This window comes from Limanda limanda, chromosome 2 (assembly GCF_963576545.1).
Source record: "Limanda limanda chromosome 2, fLimLim1.1, whole genome shotgun sequence".
Lineage (NCBI taxonomy): Eukaryota > Metazoa > Chordata > Actinopteri > Pleuronectiformes > Pleuronectidae > Limanda > Limanda limanda.
This window is the reverse complement of record NC_083637.1, coordinates 18879042-18899466: the sequence shown is the minus strand read 5'-3', so window position 1 is coordinate 18899466 and position 20425 is coordinate 18879042. Positions and strand designations below refer to the sequence as shown.

Sequence of the window (20425 nt, the reverse complement as noted above, 5' to 3'; positions counted from 1 at the left end):
ACTTAATATTTGTGTCAAATAAATCATTAACACACAGCAGGATGGAATAAAAAAACACTGTTGCCAAAATGAAATCCCTGCATCCTGCTGACATTAAATCTTTAACCGTGCTGTGTTTCCTGATAGATGATATAATATATTGCAACTATTTAGTGACAAAACACATCATGCTATGCAGAGTTCTTTGACACAGGCTGCCACAGCTTAATGAGCATTTTCTTCTAGCTGCAGCTAAATAATGTGAAAAGAGTTTTCTTGCTCTGACATGCTTCATGAAGCAGGCGGCCTCGGCTGTGACTGAAACTGCTACTGAAAGTTTTGGCTCCAGTGTAAAACCGTTAAATATCTGACTTACTTCCATTGCTCGTTCATGAGAACACCAGCTGTGCTGCTGTTACCCACTCAACTCTAACCGAGAGTTTGCCATTTAAAACCAACAGGGTGAAAACAAACGAGAGAAGCTTTCTCACCCAAGAAGAGTTTTATTTGCCATGATACATTATGTGCCTGCAGATGGTTGGAAGCATATACTAGTGAAGTGAAACAGTGTGTTTTGTTGGTACAATTCCACTATGTGACACAGAGGAAACAGTGTTTCAGTTGCTTCATATGTAACATGCAGTAAATACAGACAAATCCTGTCTGCATGTTTATCACCAAAACAAGCACAACAGTTTAAAACAGAGCGGGAATACTTGGTCCTTGTGTGTGCGCGTGTGTGTGCTTGGTAATGTGTTTTTTTTTGTGAGTACAGGAATGTAAATGTGTGTGTGTTGCCTCAGTCGTCCACAGCGATGTTGCGGAACAGATAAGCCATGGACTCTCCGTTGTGGATGCGGCGGATGGCCTCGGCCAGGATCATACTGACATCCACGGTTTTGATTTTTGGACACTGCAGCTTCTGAACCTCATGAGGAACAGTGTTGGTCACCACCACCTGGAGGCGCAACACAACAGTGCTAGATTCAGTTTCAGGTCTCAAGATGAAATAGGCAGATTTTTTAAACCAGCTAAGGATCTTCGTTTGTACTCCAGGTTCGGAAAATGTATATATCTTTAACTCATGAGCATTTGATTGGTGGAGCTGTGTGAGCTGAAACACAGGAACATGAGAATAGGTGCAGCATGCACTCTGTATAAAATGTTATCAAATAAATAAATATATACCTCAAACTAAGAACCGTAAAGATATAACAGTTTTCATACTGCATCTTACCACTTACATGGAATGACAGAAAATGTGTTATTCTTGCTATTCATAATAAAAGATTGACAAAGGCCAATGCATATGTAAACAGGATGTCACACAGTTCAGGTGTCATCAGGAGAAAAAACACTTGATTGTGTCATGTGCAGTGTTTTTTTAGGTCATGGATCCAAGCTCTCTCAAGCTCTGTACCTCCCTGAAGCATAGATCTATGCTTGAAGATAATCTATAAAACAAGTGCTTGTTTAAAATAAATTCAGAAGTATACATCACAAAACGACTGGCACTATTCTATGTTTCAGAAATGATAGAAATACAAACCAAGTCGAAGGTGTAAGGTAAAATGCTTTCATGTGCTGTGTTGAGAAGAAATTGCATTATAGTTTCTTCTACTGTTGTTTTCAGCCTCTTATTTTCAGGTATATATTTTTTTAATTAACCGATAAGATTAGTTTAGTAGTTCCTTGTCAGCTTTATTGAGATTAAACATCTTAAACCTACAATTTGACATGTACCGTTGAATGTTTACGTCAGTAACAGAAGACGAGATGACACACAATCCACTATTGATTATTTTACCTCATCAATTGCAGACTCCTCTATGAGTCGTGGTGCATCCGCAGACAGGAGGCCGTGTGTGGCCATGATGTAGATCTTGTAGGCTCCCCTCTCCTTCAGGATCTCTGCTGCTGCAACAAAGTCCTCCACATCATCGATAATGTCATCCTGAGAGAGGGAGTGCAGGATTTTGGATTAAACAGTGGCAACATTTACTTGGATTGTTTTGAAAACTCTTTAAGAACAAACTACGTTCAACGTTGAATATTTCAGACACTTTTTTCTGTGACCTTGCCATGCGCTGAGATCTGGTGACAACCGTATTTAGCAACAATGAACTCTCTGAACCTCTGATGTAACTAATAAACAGCTGCATGAGGAACAAGCGGTCATAAATCCACAAGAGAAAACTCTTAAGCTTGAGACTCCCTGTGAAGATTTCTTGTGAACAAAATGATATTTGTACATTTAGTCCATATAGACATGATTTGGTATATTTTTAATGCAACATCTCAGCAACCTTGTGACAGCTTCACTCTTATGACATGTGCTACTTTCACATTCAACTGAAATTATCCCCAGGGGCTGGATGTGAGAATGCAAATGTCTTACGAAAGTTGGTGGGGACATTGTCCAAAATTTTTCTGCCAGGCCCCAAGTAAGAACATCCGAGTGAACCCATGTTAGCAGGAACGGGCCTGACCTGGACAATCTCCTGCTGCATTCTTCATGTGTGAAAGGTTAAGACTGGTGAATGTCTGGACTTAATTGTCCAAACACCTTCCTGAGTTTGTGTCCAAAAAAGGCTGTAGATAACTCAATAATCAAAGCTAGTCTTCACCCTGTCTCTTTCCATCACAACGTTTTTTTGAGGTCCTGCATTTAGTAGAGTCAACAGATTTATCACTTGATTAAAAGAAACATAAAAGCTTGAGGTCTTACAACGATGATGGCGATCCTTCCTCCTACATCTCCAACGACAGTGATTGGCGGCTTCTCTTTAGCCATCATCACTGAAAGACACAGACGAAGGAACAATCATTTCAGGACAGCAAGTGAGGTCTGTCCTGCAGCCCTCAAAGAAGGAGCCCATTCTTGAGGGGAGGTAATGTTTGGGGGATTGGTGAGAAGATCATTGATTTAAAAACATCATGCAAGACAGGTCGGACACCAACACGTTTCCAGCTACCACAGCACCAATCCAATGAGCGGAAACCGTTGAACTCAGTGCAACTTCAAAAACATAAGTTTGAGTTTCAACTGTGCAGTTGCATGTCTCAGTGAAGTGCTAGATGAACGAGTGGGTGTAGAACTGAGCCTTTTCAAAACCACAGACCAGGATCGACCATTGTTTAAAATCTAAGAAATGCAGTTTTTAAGAAATTAAAACACGCGTAGGAGCTGTTTACAGAACCTTGGAGCTAATCTAGTTTGCCGCATTTAAACAAATTTTCATTTTAAAAAGTAAAATGATCTTTAAGGATTTCAAAGAATAGTCAATCCATGTCTAGAACCCACCACATCTGACTTGTAGGGTCCCCATGTCGAAAAACTCCTGCCAAACAAGGCTCATTCAAAAGATCAGTCTCCAAATTCATCAAAAGATCATTTCTATTCAATTATATCTTTCATGTATCTACTGGGTAAAAAGGCACAAGGGCGGAAGTCATAATGTCCATTTCTCACTCCAGGAATAAAAATTCATTTCACAAGAACCAAAATCATTTCAACTGAGCGGATAAGACACTGAGGGCTTTCAAAAACTATCAGGGACAATTTAAATTCACTCATTAACACTCACCACTATGCCAATTGAGGGGTGAGTAGATGAATGAACTTCCATTTTTGACCAACTATCCGTTTAAGGGTTAGTTCATCTTCCAAGTGACAACCGTTCAAAACAGAAATCCCCAGAAGGTTTACTCAAAATGTTTGGCCACTATAGGCCACTATAACGTTGACCTTTGACCACCCAAATCGAATCAGTTCATCCTGGAGTCAAACTGAACACGCGTACCATATTTGAAGAAATTCCCCAAGGCATTCTTGGGATAATGTGTTCACAAGAATCGGATGGATGGATGGACAACACAAAAACATAATGCCCACTGCACGTAGACAGTGAAGAGGCATTAAAAAGAGCAAACCCAGTAAGACACTGTGGGTCTTCGAAAGAGAAACTGTGGTGGACAGACCCGGAACAGATAAGGCTCCACGTGTTTCATTTCCTTTTCTGTTAGAACAAAGGTTCCCAGTTTGATTCTTGCGCTTGCATCTCTGCTGCTGAACAGATAAAGTTCTGGCTGAGAGAACATCTGGAAATATATGCATTTCCTAGACGATTTAAAAGCCTCAGCAGTAAGCTAGGGCCAGTGTGTGAAGTTAATCATCAATATCAAAACACAGCTTTTATTCAGCTCTAGCAAGAATCCACAACTTGGTTTGCTGCTTTCGGACTCTGTGCAATTGTGGACTCTGTGTAGACTCTGCTTTGCTGAACTACAGACACGACTGAACCTCTGAGTATATTGTGCTGTGGCCATTTTCAATGCAACACTTATAGGTAGCAATTGTAAAAGGAAAATTATCCCACAGGAAAATAAATATCATTCAGAGTCAGACAGAAGTTATAAGAAATGCCTCGACTGGTCACTGCTGACACTGGTTGAAGGGCAACAGTCACCCCCGATAGGTCCCCCATCTTTTTGCAAATTGGAAAATTCATTAAATCCCTTTGTTTTTTGAGTTTGTTGGGGTTCCCTCTAGGTGACATAGAAGTTGACACCTCTTATAGGTCCATTGACACTGTACTTCCTGTGTTTCCAGAAACCCTCAGTGACTCATTTTGTCATTCCATGCAGAGAGGAGTAAACAATCAACAGTAAAGAAGGAATGGATTCAAGCATCATCCTCATCATCATACTTGGGAGCTCTATCCCAGGAAATAGGACCTGCTGTTTGCTGCTTGCTGTGGTCAAAAAGATAGGATGGTACAAAACATTAAAAGGTTAATTTAGACATATGACAAACAGACAAAAAAATGACAAAGCCCTGATTGGTGAACAAAGAAAACTTGTCATCACTTTCTGAAGAGGAGGTTCTAAATCCCAAGGGAGGAGTGGATGGTAAGTTCAGCTAAAGAGAGCAGACAAGATGAGATGAGGAAGGAAATACATCTTTAAAGGTTACAGAAACGCAAAGACACAACAAGAGGAGACAGATATGGTCGAGCAGACACATTGTTTTGTTGTGTGTCTTACATGGTAGCTCTAGGCCAGTGTGTCCAGTAGTGGTGCGGGACAAGGGGGGAGAGTGTCGCCCGTCGGCCATGTCCGACTCGGAGTGATTGGCCTCTCCGTGCATCACAGCCAGGCCAAGGCGCAGCCTCTCGGCGTAGGACTGAGCTCTGAGGAAAACAAACACATGGACACCCAACTGTTAGATGACACTTGCAAACAGCTACGTAGGCAAGAGGGAGCAGATAGAAGTCTGCAAAGAAGCTTAAATATACCCACAAAGCAGAAAAAGACAAGTGCAGTAAGGGCGAGACATGAATGAAACAATCCATTGTAACTTCAGTGATCTTCTCTTCTTACCTCTTGGCAGCTGAAGGGGATTTTGCAACAATTATGGCATTTCTGTAGTCTGGGATCTGAGGAAATCAAACATTATTTGAATTATTAAAACATTTGATCATTATAGAAATAGAGTTAGTTCAAACTTTAATCAAACATTTGCACTTCTGTGACGAAAGGCACATCATGTGTACAGTCAGTGTAATGTATCCTCACCTCTTCCTGGATGTACTGGATGAGGAAAGGTGAAGCTCTTAGGTTGTCAACAGGGAAACTGAAGAAGCCTTGGATTTCTTTCTGGTGGAGGTCCATGGTGATGATGTGAGTTAGCCCTGCAGTCACACAGACATATGCAACATGAGCTGGTGCGGTTTCAGAACGGTCATGAAATCCCCACTGTTATGCATACTTGACACGTGTATGGAAATTGACGCCTTCTGTCCGTAATCTGCATTAATTTCCTCTGAATGAGAGCTAGATAACGAGCAGTAGAGATGAGGAACATTTTGAGGAGAATTTCAAACTGCAGGCGTCTAAAAATAGACACTTTTGCCTCTTTCATTATATTTACATTATCATGACCGGCTCCACCACTGTCCCCATGTTTGTTGTTGTCAGAAATTCTTAACTCTGTGCTCTAGTGGATGTATTGCTCAACAACCATGCCCCTGCAAAGGACCCATGGAAAGATGCGGCAGACTTTGACAGTTACATTGTTTGATACGGACGTGTCTCTTTTTGTACATGAAGGCAACAACAATGATCCTCAATAAGGTAAATTCCAACAAGGCATCAATATCTATAAATAAATCAAATTACATAAAATATAGACGATTCTTCAGTATTAGCACCACTACTCTCATTACTTTCAAACAGCAAAATGGTATCTTTCTCTTTAGTTTTTAACATTTTAAGATCAACAGCCATATTTAGATACCTGGATTAGAGAAGCAGTCAATCTATTGTCATTTTGTCTCTCTCACAATATCCCATATGCTGATCTAAACTAGCTATTGTACAATCCATCTTTGATTGTTAACAAACAAGTCAAAACTCAGAATGTACCACCTGACCTGAAGCTGTTTTAATTTATGCATTAATAAACATGACGTGTTTTATAAATAAGTGTTTATTTGTACAATGGTATGTGTAGTAAGCGGGAGTGTGTTTTTAACATGCAGTCCATACCAGCTTTAGCCAACATGGATGTGAGCAGCTTGCAGACGATGGATCCTCTCTTCCTCATTTTGCACTGCTTGCTGTAAGGAAAGTAAGGGAGGACCCCGATGATGTTCTTGGCACAGTTCGTCTTCAGGGCGTAAGCCATGACCAGCAGCTCCATGATGGCCGTGTTGACATCTCTGAAAAACAACACGTTCAAGTCAAGACTGAATTAGAAATCATAACCCACAAAACCACAGCATTCATTTTCAAGACTATCTTTGCATAAACCACTGCAAGTAAAGTCAATAGGTTTTTTTTCTACTTTTGTTTACTCTGGTTTATCGGCACCGTTTTTTCCTTCGAGCACCAAACCAAGAGGAATCTTGTTATTTTGAAGAAGGCACAGTTTCAATACTTCAGAAAGGTGCAGTGCTGTTGTGAGTGTAACTAGACACTGTGTGTAGCCATTTTGGCTCTAACAGCTTGTTGAAATCAGAGATGGTACCACACAGGCAGGTGAGTGACCTGCTGGATCGGCTCACACTCAGTAGAGGAAACTCAGAAATGTGATGTGACCTCTGGCATCTTTCAGAGCATGCTTCTCTCGGCCGTCGCAAATAATTGATGAACAAGGCTGACGGCCAGAGTTAGTGTTGCCTTCCCGGTTCTAGTTAAATACATTTGGACTCTACGCTTACAGTTAAGTGAATGCACAAAGATTTTATACAGTGAAATAAAAAATACTCCCAGCACTTAAAGGAGAGATGTTTTGACTTGTCTCAGTAAACAGCGCAGTAATGACACATTGGCACAACTACAGAGAACTTAGAGTGAGCTAGCTCTGTTGTGTCACAGGCTCTTAAGTCATGTGAACACAAGCTTGAGTGGATATTGAAAAACTGGTCAAAAACCGCATTCTGGTTCAGTTAATTTTCAAGAAAGACACCGACACTTTAGTTGTGTAAAACTAAGATAGGAAGCCGAAAAATAATAAAAACCTTACAACTTAGGTCTAATATTCAGGATATCTTATCTTCTTTACTCTCTATCAACTCTTGAGGTAAATACCAGTCTCTGTTTTCTTAGAGTTCTCACTGTCCTTGCTATCAGGCTGCAAACGTTTTGTGCCCGGCAGGTTTATAGTGAGTTAATATTTTTCTGCTAAAAAACAGCTGCATGCTCCTGTTTGAAACCAGGCTGATGATGATAAAACAAACATTATAATTCAACATGTGCTTTAATGTGAGGGCATTCTTTGGTCATAGGTAAATGTTAAAAGGCATCACAAGCATCCTTTAGCCTCACCTGGGAATGGTCTGAATGATAAAGATGTCTTGTCCACGTACAGACTCTTTCACATCAACTCTTGTCTCTGAAAAAAACAAACACAAAATCATTGTATGTTTAAGAGCAAAGTCAAGTGAGAGGACACTTAAACATCAGCTTGTCTAAGGTATCAACATTTGTCTCGACTCTTGAGAGATCTGATCACAAGTAGACAGCTCCAAGTTGACACCTGGCTTTAGAATGCGTCTTAGTGTGTGTGTCTCTGGTGACCACTGGTGATCAGATCTAACTTCATCACTTTATATTTAAATAAACTTGTATGGTATGTTCTTCACAAGTACCAGATTATGCTGTTTTTAGCTAGTCCCACTATACAGATGGGTTGTCAATGTGTGTGTGTCAGTGAGAGAGAGAGAGGGGCGGAGAAAATCCATGTGCAGGACTAGGGATGTCAGGATTAACTGATTCCATGAAACCACGGTTTCATAACGCCACGGTTTCATACCAGTAACAATTGTAAAAAAACTACGATATCTAAATATGGTGTCCTGCCTCTCGCGGATAACGTTGTGTGTGTCTGCGGTGCGCTTGTTTGTGTGTGCGAGCCACTTTACTGAAATATTAGCTGAGAAGAGGGGACTAACGTAACAATCCTTAATTCCACCAATGCTGGCCAAAAAATCCATCGGAGGAGTTCACAGCGAGAGAAGAAATATTTGTTTACTTTCGGTTTCTGATAAAAAAATTAAGCAATGCATGGCAAACACTGAGAAGTATAAAAAATACTTTGGTTCAAATGAAACTGTAGAGGGTCAGATGACGTCAACTGAGTAGGCGGTTCTTCAACGTAGTTTAAGATGCATTTCTGAACGTGTCTTCACTGTGTCTTGGGTTTGTGTTCACTTGTTTTCTAAAGGCTCTTATATACTACTACGTGTCCGTTTCTCGGAGAGTTCTCAGCAGGGGGCAAAAACTCTTTTTGATTTTTACTTCTCCGTCAGTCTTCGTCCGGAAAAAATTCACCGCCAAACCCATAGGTGGCGCAACGGAAGACGAGCTCAGAGAAGCCTACCCCATTTGGGAAGAAGAAGTCCACGTGTCTCTGTTGACATGTTAGCTTGCGTCCCACACACTGAACCATGGCAACTAACAGAACTAAATAAAGTGACACCCAGCGTGTCAAGATGCTGATGTTATAGTTTCTTAGCGCAGCGGTTCCCCGGTCTTGTTTCCGAACTGTGTTGCTGATTCCACAGCTTGAATCTGCTTGAGGCTACATGTAGCTAGAAGCTACACGGACCTAGCTCCCCCCAGCTTCCACACACAGTCAGCAGGGACTCCCGAAACACACACTACTACTATCCAGTGTTTGCTTCTAACCTGATGGTATTATAGAAACAGTGTCATGATAGAAGTGGAATTAAAGTCGTGACGGCGGGTTCTTGCACTGTTACCACCGCAGTTAGCATGGTGGCTAGCCTAGCCCGCTAGCCTAGCCTGCTAGCGCCGTTTTGAAAGCTCGTTATAACCGTATGTGACCGTGCACACATGCCCTCAGTGCTCGAACGAGCCACCGTCAGCCGGACAACTCCGCTGGCTTAACACACACGTCACATTAATCGTAGAATCATAGTTGTGTTTGGGTTTGATGCTACATGGAAGTAAACAGGAAGTAAACAGGAAGTTTGAGGTCCGGAAATACGGAAACGACGTCATACGGAAATGATGTCGTTCGCGGACCAATCACAGCCAAGAGCGGTCCGTCGGGTCTCAAACATGAAGACGGATAGTTAGAAAAATCAGACGTGTACGAAAAGCTGTACGAAGCATTCGGAGAGGGCGTTTCACGACGGATAGGGCGGTCTTATCTGTCCGTAATAGAAGAAACGGAGAGGCATAAATTGGCCTTAAGAGCTGTCCGGTTGTGATCAGATCATTCAGGACAGACGACAGAGCCAGGTCTGCACAGGACATTTGACGTTCACAGTTGAAATCAGGGACTGAGGACATTTTACAGTCTTACCTGTATTTGACTCTTGATAAACCACCGACTTGCCCAATTCCACACCCAAGCGTCTGGAATCAAAAATAAAAACAACAGTACAGTGTTAGGTGTTAAAAACAGCTCATCAATTGACATCAGTTGCTTTTCCCTGTTGTATACTATTGGAAACAGTTTGTCTGAGAAAAAAAATAATTTGAAGATATTGCCTTGGGTTCTGGGGTATGCAACCAACAAATTATGCAATTATTATAAAAAATATATATGTTTACTCAATATCAACATAGTCATCATACAACTTTTCAAACTGTGACCAAAAAAAAACAAGATTCATGTATCAGGCAGGGGGGGGGGCAATACATTTTCAGGACTCACTTTGAGAACTTTAGGATGCTGAAGACATTCCTCTGACTATAAGCAGCACAATAAAAGTGACTGGCAAGGTGACTTATTATCAGAAGCTATTATGCAAAAGAAAGAAACCAAAACACGGCAGCCTTAAGAGAAGCCCACAATGTTATGCTCTGTTACGTTCAGTGTTGTGACTGCACGATTATTAATCAGTTACCAGCTACAAAGAAGGAAATCCAATAAAATTGCACTTGGCACAAACACACGCTAACCTGAAATTAATTTACTGTTATGCGTCATATAAAACTTTTGAACAAGCCCAGGCCTAATAAATGCCAAAGAGCTTTGGGCCGAAAATTAAGCTATTGATTTTGAAAACCAGTTCCACAACAGAGTCAGTTATAAGGAAGGAACTTGGTGGCTCTTTAAGCAGCACTGCAGATAAGAGAGGACTTAGTGTGGTGACACAGAGAGGCTCCGCCAGTCAGTTCAGTCTGCACTGATCCCACTGGGTCACTGGAGCCTCACCCTAGTGTTTACTGCACTCAGCCCCAGCCTTGTTCCAATATTTGACATTCTGCCATCAGCTATTATGACTGTGGAAGTAGAAAAAACAAATACGAGACCTGACCTGCACATAAAGCATTAATTCTCCTCTTGGAGTCATTTATCTAACACGGAAAATCTGCTCGAATGTTGCAAAGGCGATCTGTTGGCAGCCTTGTAAACGTATTCATCACATTTAGCGAATAATTACATCCTTGTAAAAACGTGACAGCTGTATTTACACACAGCCCATGCAATATAATGCGTAAATACTCAGCACAGTTTTCATTTGCATGTTCTGTGTGCTCATGTCAACCTTTGCTCCAGAAGAAAACGCCACTGTGCTCCAGACCAACAACATACTCTCTCCTTTATGAAGTTTTTCAATTTTGCCAAACAATGAAAACTGAGGAACTTAAGCTCCTTGTCATTGGGTGGGCAAGGCAACTTGTGCATCATACTCGGTGAAACTTGTTTTTTAACCAAACTGAATCAACGCCCTTCTTTACACCACGTGAATCACTGCTAATTAAAAAAATAACAACATACATAGTAACACTCCAGTGTACAGTATCTCTGCTCTGATTGGTTCATAGACAGAGCGATGCCTGTGCGGTATGCTCCTCTCATCAGAATGATTCTCACTGGCAGCTCCTTTGAATCTCCCTCACGAACACCCGGAAGAAAAAAAAGGGGGGTTTTGTCATAATCAAATAAAACTAATCTTTCATCCTCGCTGTATAATGCTGAGCAGTCTGTTGGTAATCTACAGTGACAGTTTTAAAGGTAATGATGATCCCTTAATTTAAAGCAAGGGATCCTTGCAATGCCTCAACACGTGGCTCACTCAATTCTCTTTTTAACTTAAGTGTCAAACAGAGAAAATAAATTACAGAAATAACAGAATAAATTCAAATTATTAACAGGTTGTGAAAGTAAATGAAAACAGCAGCTACACCATCAAACGATAGACTGACTCCAAAAAAGGGACAAACTGCAGCCATTTGGTTTAAAGCTATGATTTATGAGTCAATACAAACAATAGACTATCCTCAATAGTTACATTTAGAATGAGTAGGTGAAGAAACTGATTATTTGTAGATGTGACACAATCCAAGAAGAATGTGAAAGACTGCACGGACAACTGAGAGTAGCAGGTATTTAGCTCCGCCCTAAACAACACACAATCAGACCAGCCCATGGAAACTGTGCCAGTTTTTACAAACACCTGTGAGGTAATGAGAACAGGTCTTGTCTGTGTTAATCTTAGTTGTAGCTGCAAGTGAAGAGAGAGAAGTGCAGTGTCCATGTAGTCAAATACCACAAATAAACAAACTGTTTTGCAATTCGACCACATGAACTCTTAGAGGAAAAGGTTTTTCTTGTATTGCTGAGGCATATTCTGTCATTTAAACAGACGCTACCTGTTATTGTTAAACCTGTTGAAGAGCGACACTGTTAACAATGCTCAAAGACACTTTGCTGAGAAAACAGCTCTGAAGAGGATTTTAAGTGATGTTTTTTGAGGGTGGAGAGAATTGTCTTTTGACTGCACAAGTTTCTCGAGTGTGAATCTTCTTCGTCTACACTGATGGGGGGGTTCATGTTTTTTGTGCCATTTCACCATTGTCATGCGGAAAGGGTGATGGTGTCAGTGCCATGACTCAATTCACCGTGATTTCTAAACCATGAACTGTGTATGTCTGCTCGTTCTGGTTACCCCTTTAGGACCTGTTCCAGTGGAAACACTGACCTCGTCATTAAGCGTATACCCATTCAATTTGAAGGTGAAGGCATGTTTTAAGGTCAGGTTAAGGTATTAGTCTATGTTATGGTTTAGGGCAAGGTTATGGATAAGGGTTTAGTTGCGTTTGAATGGAAGTCAATGCAAAGTCCTAAATAGGATAGATGCACAAACCTCTGTGTGTGCGTGTACTCGTTTATTGAACTTTTTTTTAGGATCTTATCCAGCATAAACACTGAACTTGTCAGGACCAGTAGACCTCATGGGGACCGCATTTCTGAGGTCTTCTGAGTGGTAAGAGGTGAACTGTGGTTTTGTTTAGGGAAAGGCATGAATAGTTCATGGTTGAGGGATAAGGCTCTGTTTAAAGGCTGTCGACTACTAAAAGGAAAGTCAAAACAAAGTCCTAGTAAGGATTGACTGTGTTTGAATAGTATGGCTGCACAGCATTAAAGTGATAGTTCACACAAAAAGTTAAATTCACTTATCTTCTCACAACTACACCGTGGGAGGAGTGGGTGAAGTGTTTGAGGTACACAAAACACGTTTTGGAGCCTCAGGGGTAAACAGCGTTGCAGACAAATCCAAAACAATTTAAGTAAATGGCGACCGATTTCTCAAACAGAAAATAACAGAGAAAAAAACATAGAATGCCTCCAGACTCTTCCTGTGTCTGTAATCCCCGACTTTCAAATTCGACTCAATGATAAATGAATTTGTTTCGAGTTGCTTTTGAACGTCAGGGCTTACATATACTGGGAGGACAGCACAGGAGCAGTCTGGACGCATTCTATGTTTTAAAGTGTTTGAATAAGTGGTCACGTTTACTTCAATTGAATTGGATTTGGCTGCAACGCTGTTTACCTCTGAAACTCAGCAGGTGTTTTGTTGACTCACACACTTCAGCCACCCCTCCATTTGCATAGTGCTGAGTAGATAAATTAATTTCTATTTTTGGGTGAACTATCCTATTTAAACACACTACACAACCTCTGCAGCTCTGAGCCCAGATGTGCAGTCAGGTATAGTCTCTCTATCCTCAGATCCCAGGTCTGTTTAAAGGAGATGCTTTAAATCCACACTCACTCTGTGATCTTCTTGGCCAGCTCTGTGCAGGCGGGGCTGGAGTTAGCGGAGAACACACGGTATCCACTTCTTGACACGTTCATCTTGAAACCGTACGACAGTTTAGGGGTGAGAGAGACGAGCGACCTGTGACCCCCGACCCGCCTAATGGGCATGTTCCTCCAACTCGATGCTGGTGTGTTTGTCTGGGTGCGACCCCACTACACCGACAGTAAAGATGGCCTGTTACCACCCGAGAGGAGGAACCACTGTTTTCAAACGACAAAGGAAGCTCACGCTGCTCCGCCTGGCAACGAGGGAGCAGCTCCGGTTGTTAGCGGGTCAGCGAGCAGCTTCCCACTTGCCGGCCGCGACGACACAAGCCGCCGAAACGTGCTCCAGCTCCGGGGAACTCAGTCTGTAACACCGCGGCGTGGTTCCTGTCGCTGGAGGTCGAGTGAGGCCGCTGCGAAGATTCAAACTGTGGCCGCTGCAGAACTTTACCGAGGCGAGGAGAAAACACGCCACCAGCCACACGGTCATTGGGGATGAGAGAGTGACGTGTAGAGCAGCCAATCAGAGAGCACGTCAAGGCAAGAGGGGCGTGAGAGATAGCCCTCTGACCAATCAGTGCGCGGGAGTCGTATGACGTGATCTTTAAGCGCAGTGACCAAAAAAACGTGGCGAATCTCGTTTGTTTTGTCTGCCCCACAGCAGGGGCGTCTCGAGGGACTTTGGGGACCCGCGGAGAAAGGGACAGGGGGGGTGCGACATATATCATTGTATTCTTCAAAAGATTATTTTAGAATTGAAGGGGGTTCCCAAAAAATTGTCATTGCCCATCAGTGTGTGGGATTTGTTTGTCATAATCTTAAACCAAATTAACGTGGCAATTCACTTTCCTGAGTTTCACAACACAAGGTCTTAAGCTTCAGGCAGTTAGACATGACATGAGAATTTGCAAATAAAAAATAATGCACTACACCGAGGAAATACTATTTTTACATATATATTTTTTTAGAATATAGGACAAGATGGTGATTAAATTGTGTACTCTTGAAGGTCTTCTGCACGATTTAGATTGCCAACTACCAGTAGATGTTAGCAGGTGTTAGCGGCCACCAGCGGATGTTAAGGACATAACTTCAGCTGTGCAACTTAGCGTCATTAAGTGTTTTGTCCTTGAAATCACACAACAGGCCGAACTTGAGGGCACGCTGAGGCTAAAGGTAAATCTGACTGGCTGCTGGCTTGTATGGCAGCACTATGAAAGTCATGTGGCTGCTCAGTAGATCAGAAATCATTACCTCGCTCTATGCCTTTTTAAACTAAACACTGTCCCACTTCAGAACATAGGACAAAATAAGAATGTCCCTTGTATGTTCTACTGCACTAAATAATGCCTGCCATCAGTTGATGTTAGTGGCCGACAGCGGATGTTAGGGACGTGTTTTCAGTTGTGTCCCTTTACAGTTTTTTAAATCATAATCTGTAATAAAATAGTCACCGTTTCATAAAGCAACTGGCTTTATTAGGTTAACGAGTTTTTATAGCATTCTTTCATTTTTGTTATTGATCTTATAGCTATTTGTTATATATAATAATTTGGGAGGCTCAAATTAAACATTTATATTTAAAACATTTAAATAGAACAAAATACTGAAGATCACAGCAGGGAATGTTGTCTGATAAAAAAAAACATTTATGTTTAAGAACCAGAAAAAATATCATGTGGATCAATGGAACATGTAAATAAAAGTGCTCTCATCATTGAGAACGTAATAGGCCCTACTGCAACATTAGTCAATGTCAGTTAACTGTATTCATATATGGCAAATTAAACAAGATGCTGACTTCAAATCTTGTAGCAAAATAAATTGACACACGTAAGATGTGACATTAGAGCTATAAATCTACTTTCATTAAAAAAGAGTATACAGCGTCTGTATATCAATATAATATGGGCACACATGTCACGGCCCGTTTTAGTGTGAGCTTCAGCAGTACAAAAGTGCATATTACTCCATGTGCATTGTATTTACAGTCAGTAAAATCAAGTTTACTTCTAATAAAAGGAGTGGCTCAACAAAGCATGTGTACAGTCATTGATATGGTAAATGCTACAAGTTTGCAGAAGCTTGTGCTGCAAAACGACTCTATAGTATTAATTGTTAATTATACAGCTTTTCTACTGTAATTTAAATTTCTTTCCATCATGTCAACACAAATAATGATGTTCCTTACACTGTCAATGGGACTCATGAAAACACATTGCTGTTGGTCACACAGGAAAAGCTGCGAATCCACTTTTTCTGCAAGAAGCCATCCTGGTATGTGATAATCCTCCAGTCTGGTTCACCACAGCCAAGACACCACAACCTTTACAGCTTTCAACTTCTCAGGTGACACATACTCATGCAGACCTGAGGAGTAAGACTGGGAGATTCTATTGGGATCTACTGTATATGAATCAGCTTCTGTGCAGCTGAAATATTGATTCAAAACGCTGTGAGCAATTCTGTCTTTTTTGGTTCTCTGAGCACCATACACACACACACCGTATGTACCTCCACACACTCACATCACTCTCTTGCTTGGCAGTAAAGACCAACAAAGGTGATGGCACATCCCACATCACTGTCCTTCATTTGAAATCTAAATGCACTTCTGTTTCTATTTTCACTTTTATCAATTTCCTGCTTCCTTGACCAGTAAAAGTCAGTATTTTTCAAAGAGGGCAATCAACGTGCAGGTGATGCAGGTTCACTCCTCTCTGTCAGCGTTTCAGCACCTTCTCTTTTAACAGGTCCAGGATGACCTGCCTCTCTTGGCTCTCCAGCTCAAATCTCCGTTCCCTCTCTTTTCTCTCGGCTCCCAGACGTTCCCTCTCCAGAGCGATCTTACCTGAGGATTAAAAACAGGGAAATTACATTTTGGAATTCCCCCTTGAAACATTACACGTCCAGGAATGTTTTATCAATTTCTTTAACATTGCGAGATTAGAAATTCCAAACATTTTCACCATTTTCATTGAATAATTCATGGAGGTTCAAATAGGGCACATTAAGGATCTTATTTCTATTATTGTGTGAAGTTGGTGGATCTTGATGGAATATAAGGGGACTGTTGGGCCTTGGCAGATGTATGTGCTCTACTCTAACGAAAATCTTAAAAATTGTATTAAAGAAAGTACTTCTCTGAATCTCTAGTTCCTCCCGACGAAGGGCGACCTCCTCCTCACGCAGGCGTTGCTCCGCCTCTGAGCGTTTCTCAAGGAAGCTGAGGATCTCGGAGTAGGTCTGGCAGCAGCACTGGCACGCGCGCTTGGCCGTGGGCGCCGCTGACAGATCACGGATTTCTTCTCGATAATTATCTGGTTCAGAGGTGACAGCATACATACTCATTTCTCTCATTAATTTCATACGATGAGTGGAAATCACCCACTTCTTCAATTACAGTTTCTGCAGAAAGATGATAAGATGTGAATTCAAATTCAGTGTAAACAGCCTCCTGCCAATCCCTACAGTGCAGACCCTGGCTCCAAATGCGCAAGATGACAACATTAATATCCTGAATGTTTTGGCCTCATTGCTTGACAGTGGAAGGAAGTGGACACACATCGTCCATCTTTAGATACAGTTTATGATTGAGAAGGAATGACACTGGAGGCGATAAAGAACACATTCTTCTTTAGACGGGTATGGAGAGACAGTCTTTACTTCTCTAGTGTTTCCAGTGACTCCTCTTACCAGCAGCGGGGGAGTGTGCGATGTGGATGTTGGGTTTGTCCTGCTCGGGGAGAGTTAATTCCTCGATGGCTTGCTTCCTCAGCTCATCATCCTGGGAGAGATAAGGACAGAAGCACTGCTATGATAATGAAACGAGGATAATGAAAGGCAGCAGCAACAGTTTTACAGCAAGAGGAAGGGATAAGCAGCAGGTACATTTTTAATCTCAGTTTACTGACACAAAGACGAAGAAAGGAAGTGGAAGAAAAGGTTTTGTTTTTCAATTTCTTTCAATATTCTCATTTCCACTGAAGTATTAGAATAGATACACCGTCATTCTCCAGAGATAAAAAAAAGAAGTCTTGTGATGACTCTTTTAAGAGTTTAACAGGTGAGATCACGTACTATACATACATTATTATCATATTATGTTTTGTGCCATTCCTCTAAAAATTATTTTCTTCTTGTGAAAATATGGATAATTTAGCTTCTTCAGGCCTCTAGCAAATATTTTGATGAAACACCATCACAACGGAGCTGCTTTAAACTCAGACAATCGACTGAAAATGGACACTTGTTCATTTTAAAGCTCACAAGCTCAAAAGGTTGGAAACATCTGGATGATACAACAGTCAGTGATTCCTCCTCTGTGATGACACAACACCACTGACACCCACCTGGTACTTTGTTTCGTGGCCACTGGTGTGCAGCCCCTTCTCAGCCTCCAGCTCCAAAACCTCATGGAGCAGATCCTCCTTCTGGGCATAAAGCCTCTCTGTTCCAAACCTGAGTGAACCGAACACACACACACACACACACACATACACACACACACACACACACAAACACACGCACACACACACAAACACACACACACACACACACACGTCTGTTCAAGGCCATTGTTACCTCAGGAAGGATGGATGGATGGATATATGGATCGATTTATAAATAGATGGATGGAGTAATATATGTATGTATGGATATATGGATGGATGGATAAATGGATGGATGTATGTATGAATAGATAAAATATGGCTCCTGTTGCCTGTATCAACCTGCGCAGGCTGGGAAAGTCTTGCTTCTTGTAGTAGTCTAACAATAGCATGGTCCTCTCCCGACACCTCCTGGCGTCCACCTCAAAGTTTTCATCTTGAAGGACACCGGTGATAATTTCCCCCACACGGGCCCAGATCCTTCCTGAAAAAGATGAACCACTTCATCAGATCTGAATGCACAGCACATGTAGGCCATCAATATTTCATCCAAGGAGCTCATGAATAAAAAGACCTGTCTGTGTTTTCCATTTGACTCTCTGTCTCTGAACTTCTAAACTGTTTGATTTCCAGTGTCTTTAAAAAACAGCAGTTTAAAAAAAGAATCTGTACAGTTTAATTTGTGGTAAAAGTAGGGGCCGTTGTAGGTAGATAGCAATGGCTCTTCTAGAAATATTCAAATGTTACCTCATTTTGTCTACGTGAACGGATGGATATTGTCCAAAAGACTAACCTGGTTCTTTGGAGGCAAAGGGGTTCTGGGCGATGACCTCCCGAAGGAGGAGGATGTCGTGCCGTGCTGAAAAACGCACCTGGCGCTTTCGTGGGGTTGTGGAAGGGCCGGCGAGGGAAAATCCTAAAGTTGGTATTAGAACAGAATAGTAAAGATTATGAAACAATACAATAGATACAACGGGGACATAAACCTTTAGGAGACAGCTGGGTCCTATAATGAATTTAAAAAACATGTTTCACACAGAGAGCCTGGCTCGGATTTGCCCTGACCTCTGACCTACATGACATGAAAAGATTCCATCAGATGTATTTATAATTATTCTTATTCTTTGAAAATTGTTATTATTATATTCTATATATTATTTGTAAACATTGATAAAAAGTCTTGGGGGTATCAGGGGTGTGAAGTAGGGATCTGGTGTTATCATTGGACCGAAATATTTTCACTGACATAAGAAAAACATGTTCAACTTGACCCGTGTTACAAATAAATAGAAATTCACAGGAAATTTTAAAGAAAGAAAAAAAACGTAATTTACTTTTCAAATATAAAATAACCATATTGTAGAACAGTGGATTATTCTACTCTCACTCTTCTCATTGCATGTTTTGACTGTGTGTCTGGGGCATACATCTTTGTTTTGGTGCAGAAGTGTGAGTGGGGTCAGCAGTGTGTGAGCTCAGCTGCAGAACTGGTGACACATACCAGCAGCTCTCTCTCTCTCTCTCTCTCTCTCTCTATCTCTCTCTCTCTCTCTCTCTGCTGTGCTGCATGTGAACAAGTGCAGGGAGCTACAAGCATTCAAACACGCAAACTGAACGAATAACCCTGCGATCGCCCCACACGGGCTGCAGCTCGTCACCAAACCACATGCGTCAGATGAGGGGGGGGGGAGGAGGAGGAAGAGGAGGTCAGTGCACGGATGGACAGAAGCACCACATGTCTGTCAGGAGATGTTAATAAAAAGTGGCAGAGCAGCGTGGAGGTGGTAATAATGTATCTCACCGTTGTCGATCGGCACCTCCACCACCACCCGCTCCATGTTTCTGTTTGGTGCATCCGGGAACCGCCTGACGCGCACTGCACACGTCCACGCACCAGTACAGGTTCACCACTGACGTGTAACTCAACTTGCCGGGGAAGCACGAGCAGCTCTTTTTCTTTTTGACTTGCACTTACTCTGTTTGACCACCAGAGGGAGGTAGAGGTCTTTCACAATTATAATGTGTGAGAAGTTCATAGAAGTCTCCACAGAGATGAGACACAGTGCCACGTGTGGTAAACATATCCGGTGTGTGTTTGTGTCTGTGCGTGTGTGTGTGTGTGTTCTTGTACAGCTCTTTGTGAGGACCACTATGAGTCTACAACCATGCATTATGCTAATGAGTGTCCTCACTGAGATAGCTGTACAGATGTATGGAGACCACATTAGGTGGTCTCTAAATTCAGGGATCTGGTAAAATTCTTGAAAAATATCGTCCTTAGTGAAACATGTGAAGTATACTTGGGCCTCTTGAAAGACTATTCATAAATTCAAGTTATTGTTATCCTTATAATTATTATTGCAAAAATATAGATGGAATCAATGTTAACATGTGAGATCACTTGACCTTTACAACCCTCTTCATGCTATATATGACCTTTACAAATATGAACCTTACAAACCATGTTGTGTGTGTGGACTTC

At 41.6% G+C, this 20425-nt stretch overlaps 2 protein-coding genes across 2 annotated transcripts; both read right to left on the bottom strand.

The window, feature by feature from the left end:
• Positions 1 to 462: 462 nt before the first annotated feature.
• Positions 463 to 14037, bottom strand: LOC133025238 (phosphoribosyl pyrophosphate synthase-associated protein 1-like). The gene is made up of 10 exons (XM_061092160.1): positions 13521 to 14037; positions 9815 to 9867; positions 7810 to 7876; positions 6529 to 6701; positions 5557 to 5672; positions 5362 to 5417; positions 5026 to 5171; positions 2708 to 2778; positions 1787 to 1933; positions 463 to 937 (listed from the first exon to the last, which is right to left on the bottom strand). The coding sequence occupies exons 1-10, from the start codon at positions 13673 to 13675 to the stop codon at positions 779 to 781; spliced, it is 1143 nt and encodes a 380-aa protein (XP_060948143.1). The 5' UTR covers positions 13676 to 14037; the 3' UTR covers positions 463 to 778.
• Positions 14038 to 15222: 1185 nt separating this feature from the next.
• Positions 15223 to 19825, bottom strand: si:dkey-45d16.4 (trichohyalin). Its single transcript, XM_061093199.1, has 7 exons — positions 19745 to 19825; positions 18737 to 18859; positions 18286 to 18427; positions 17905 to 18013; positions 17249 to 17339; positions 16693 to 16872; positions 15223 to 16403 (listed from the first exon to the last, which is right to left on the bottom strand). The coding sequence occupies exons 1-7, from the start codon at positions 19779 to 19781 to the stop codon at positions 16276 to 16278; spliced, it is 810 nt and encodes a 269-aa protein (XP_060949182.1). The 5' UTR covers positions 19782 to 19825; the 3' UTR covers positions 15223 to 16275.
• Between the last annotated feature and the right edge of the window lie 600 nt (positions 19826 to 20425).

Coding starts and splice junctions, on each gene's coding strand:
- si:dkey-45d16.4 (XM_061093199.1), bottom strand. CDS start 19,781: ATGGAGCGGGTGGTGGTGGAGGTGCCGATCGACAACG. Junction 18,860..19,744: donor GGAGGTGCCGATCGACAACG/GTGAGATACATT, acceptor TACCAACTTTAG/GATTTTCCCTCGCCGGCCCT. Junction 18,014..18,285: donor GACTTTCCCAGCCTGCGCAG/GTTGATACAGGC, acceptor CGGTTCACTCAG/GTTTGGAACAGAGAGGCTTT.
- LOC133025238 (XM_061092160.1), bottom strand. CDS start 13,675: ATGCCCATTAGGCGGGTCGGGGGTCACAGGTCGCTCGTCTCTCTCACC. Junction 5,172..5,361: donor TCCCCTTCAGCTGCCAAGAG/GTAAGAAGAGAA, acceptor TGTTTTCCTCAG/AGCTCAGTCCTACGCCGAGA. Junction 1,934..2,707: donor GAAGGATCGCCATCATCGTT/GTAAGACCTCAA, acceptor TCCCTCTCTCAG/GATGACATTATCGATGATGT.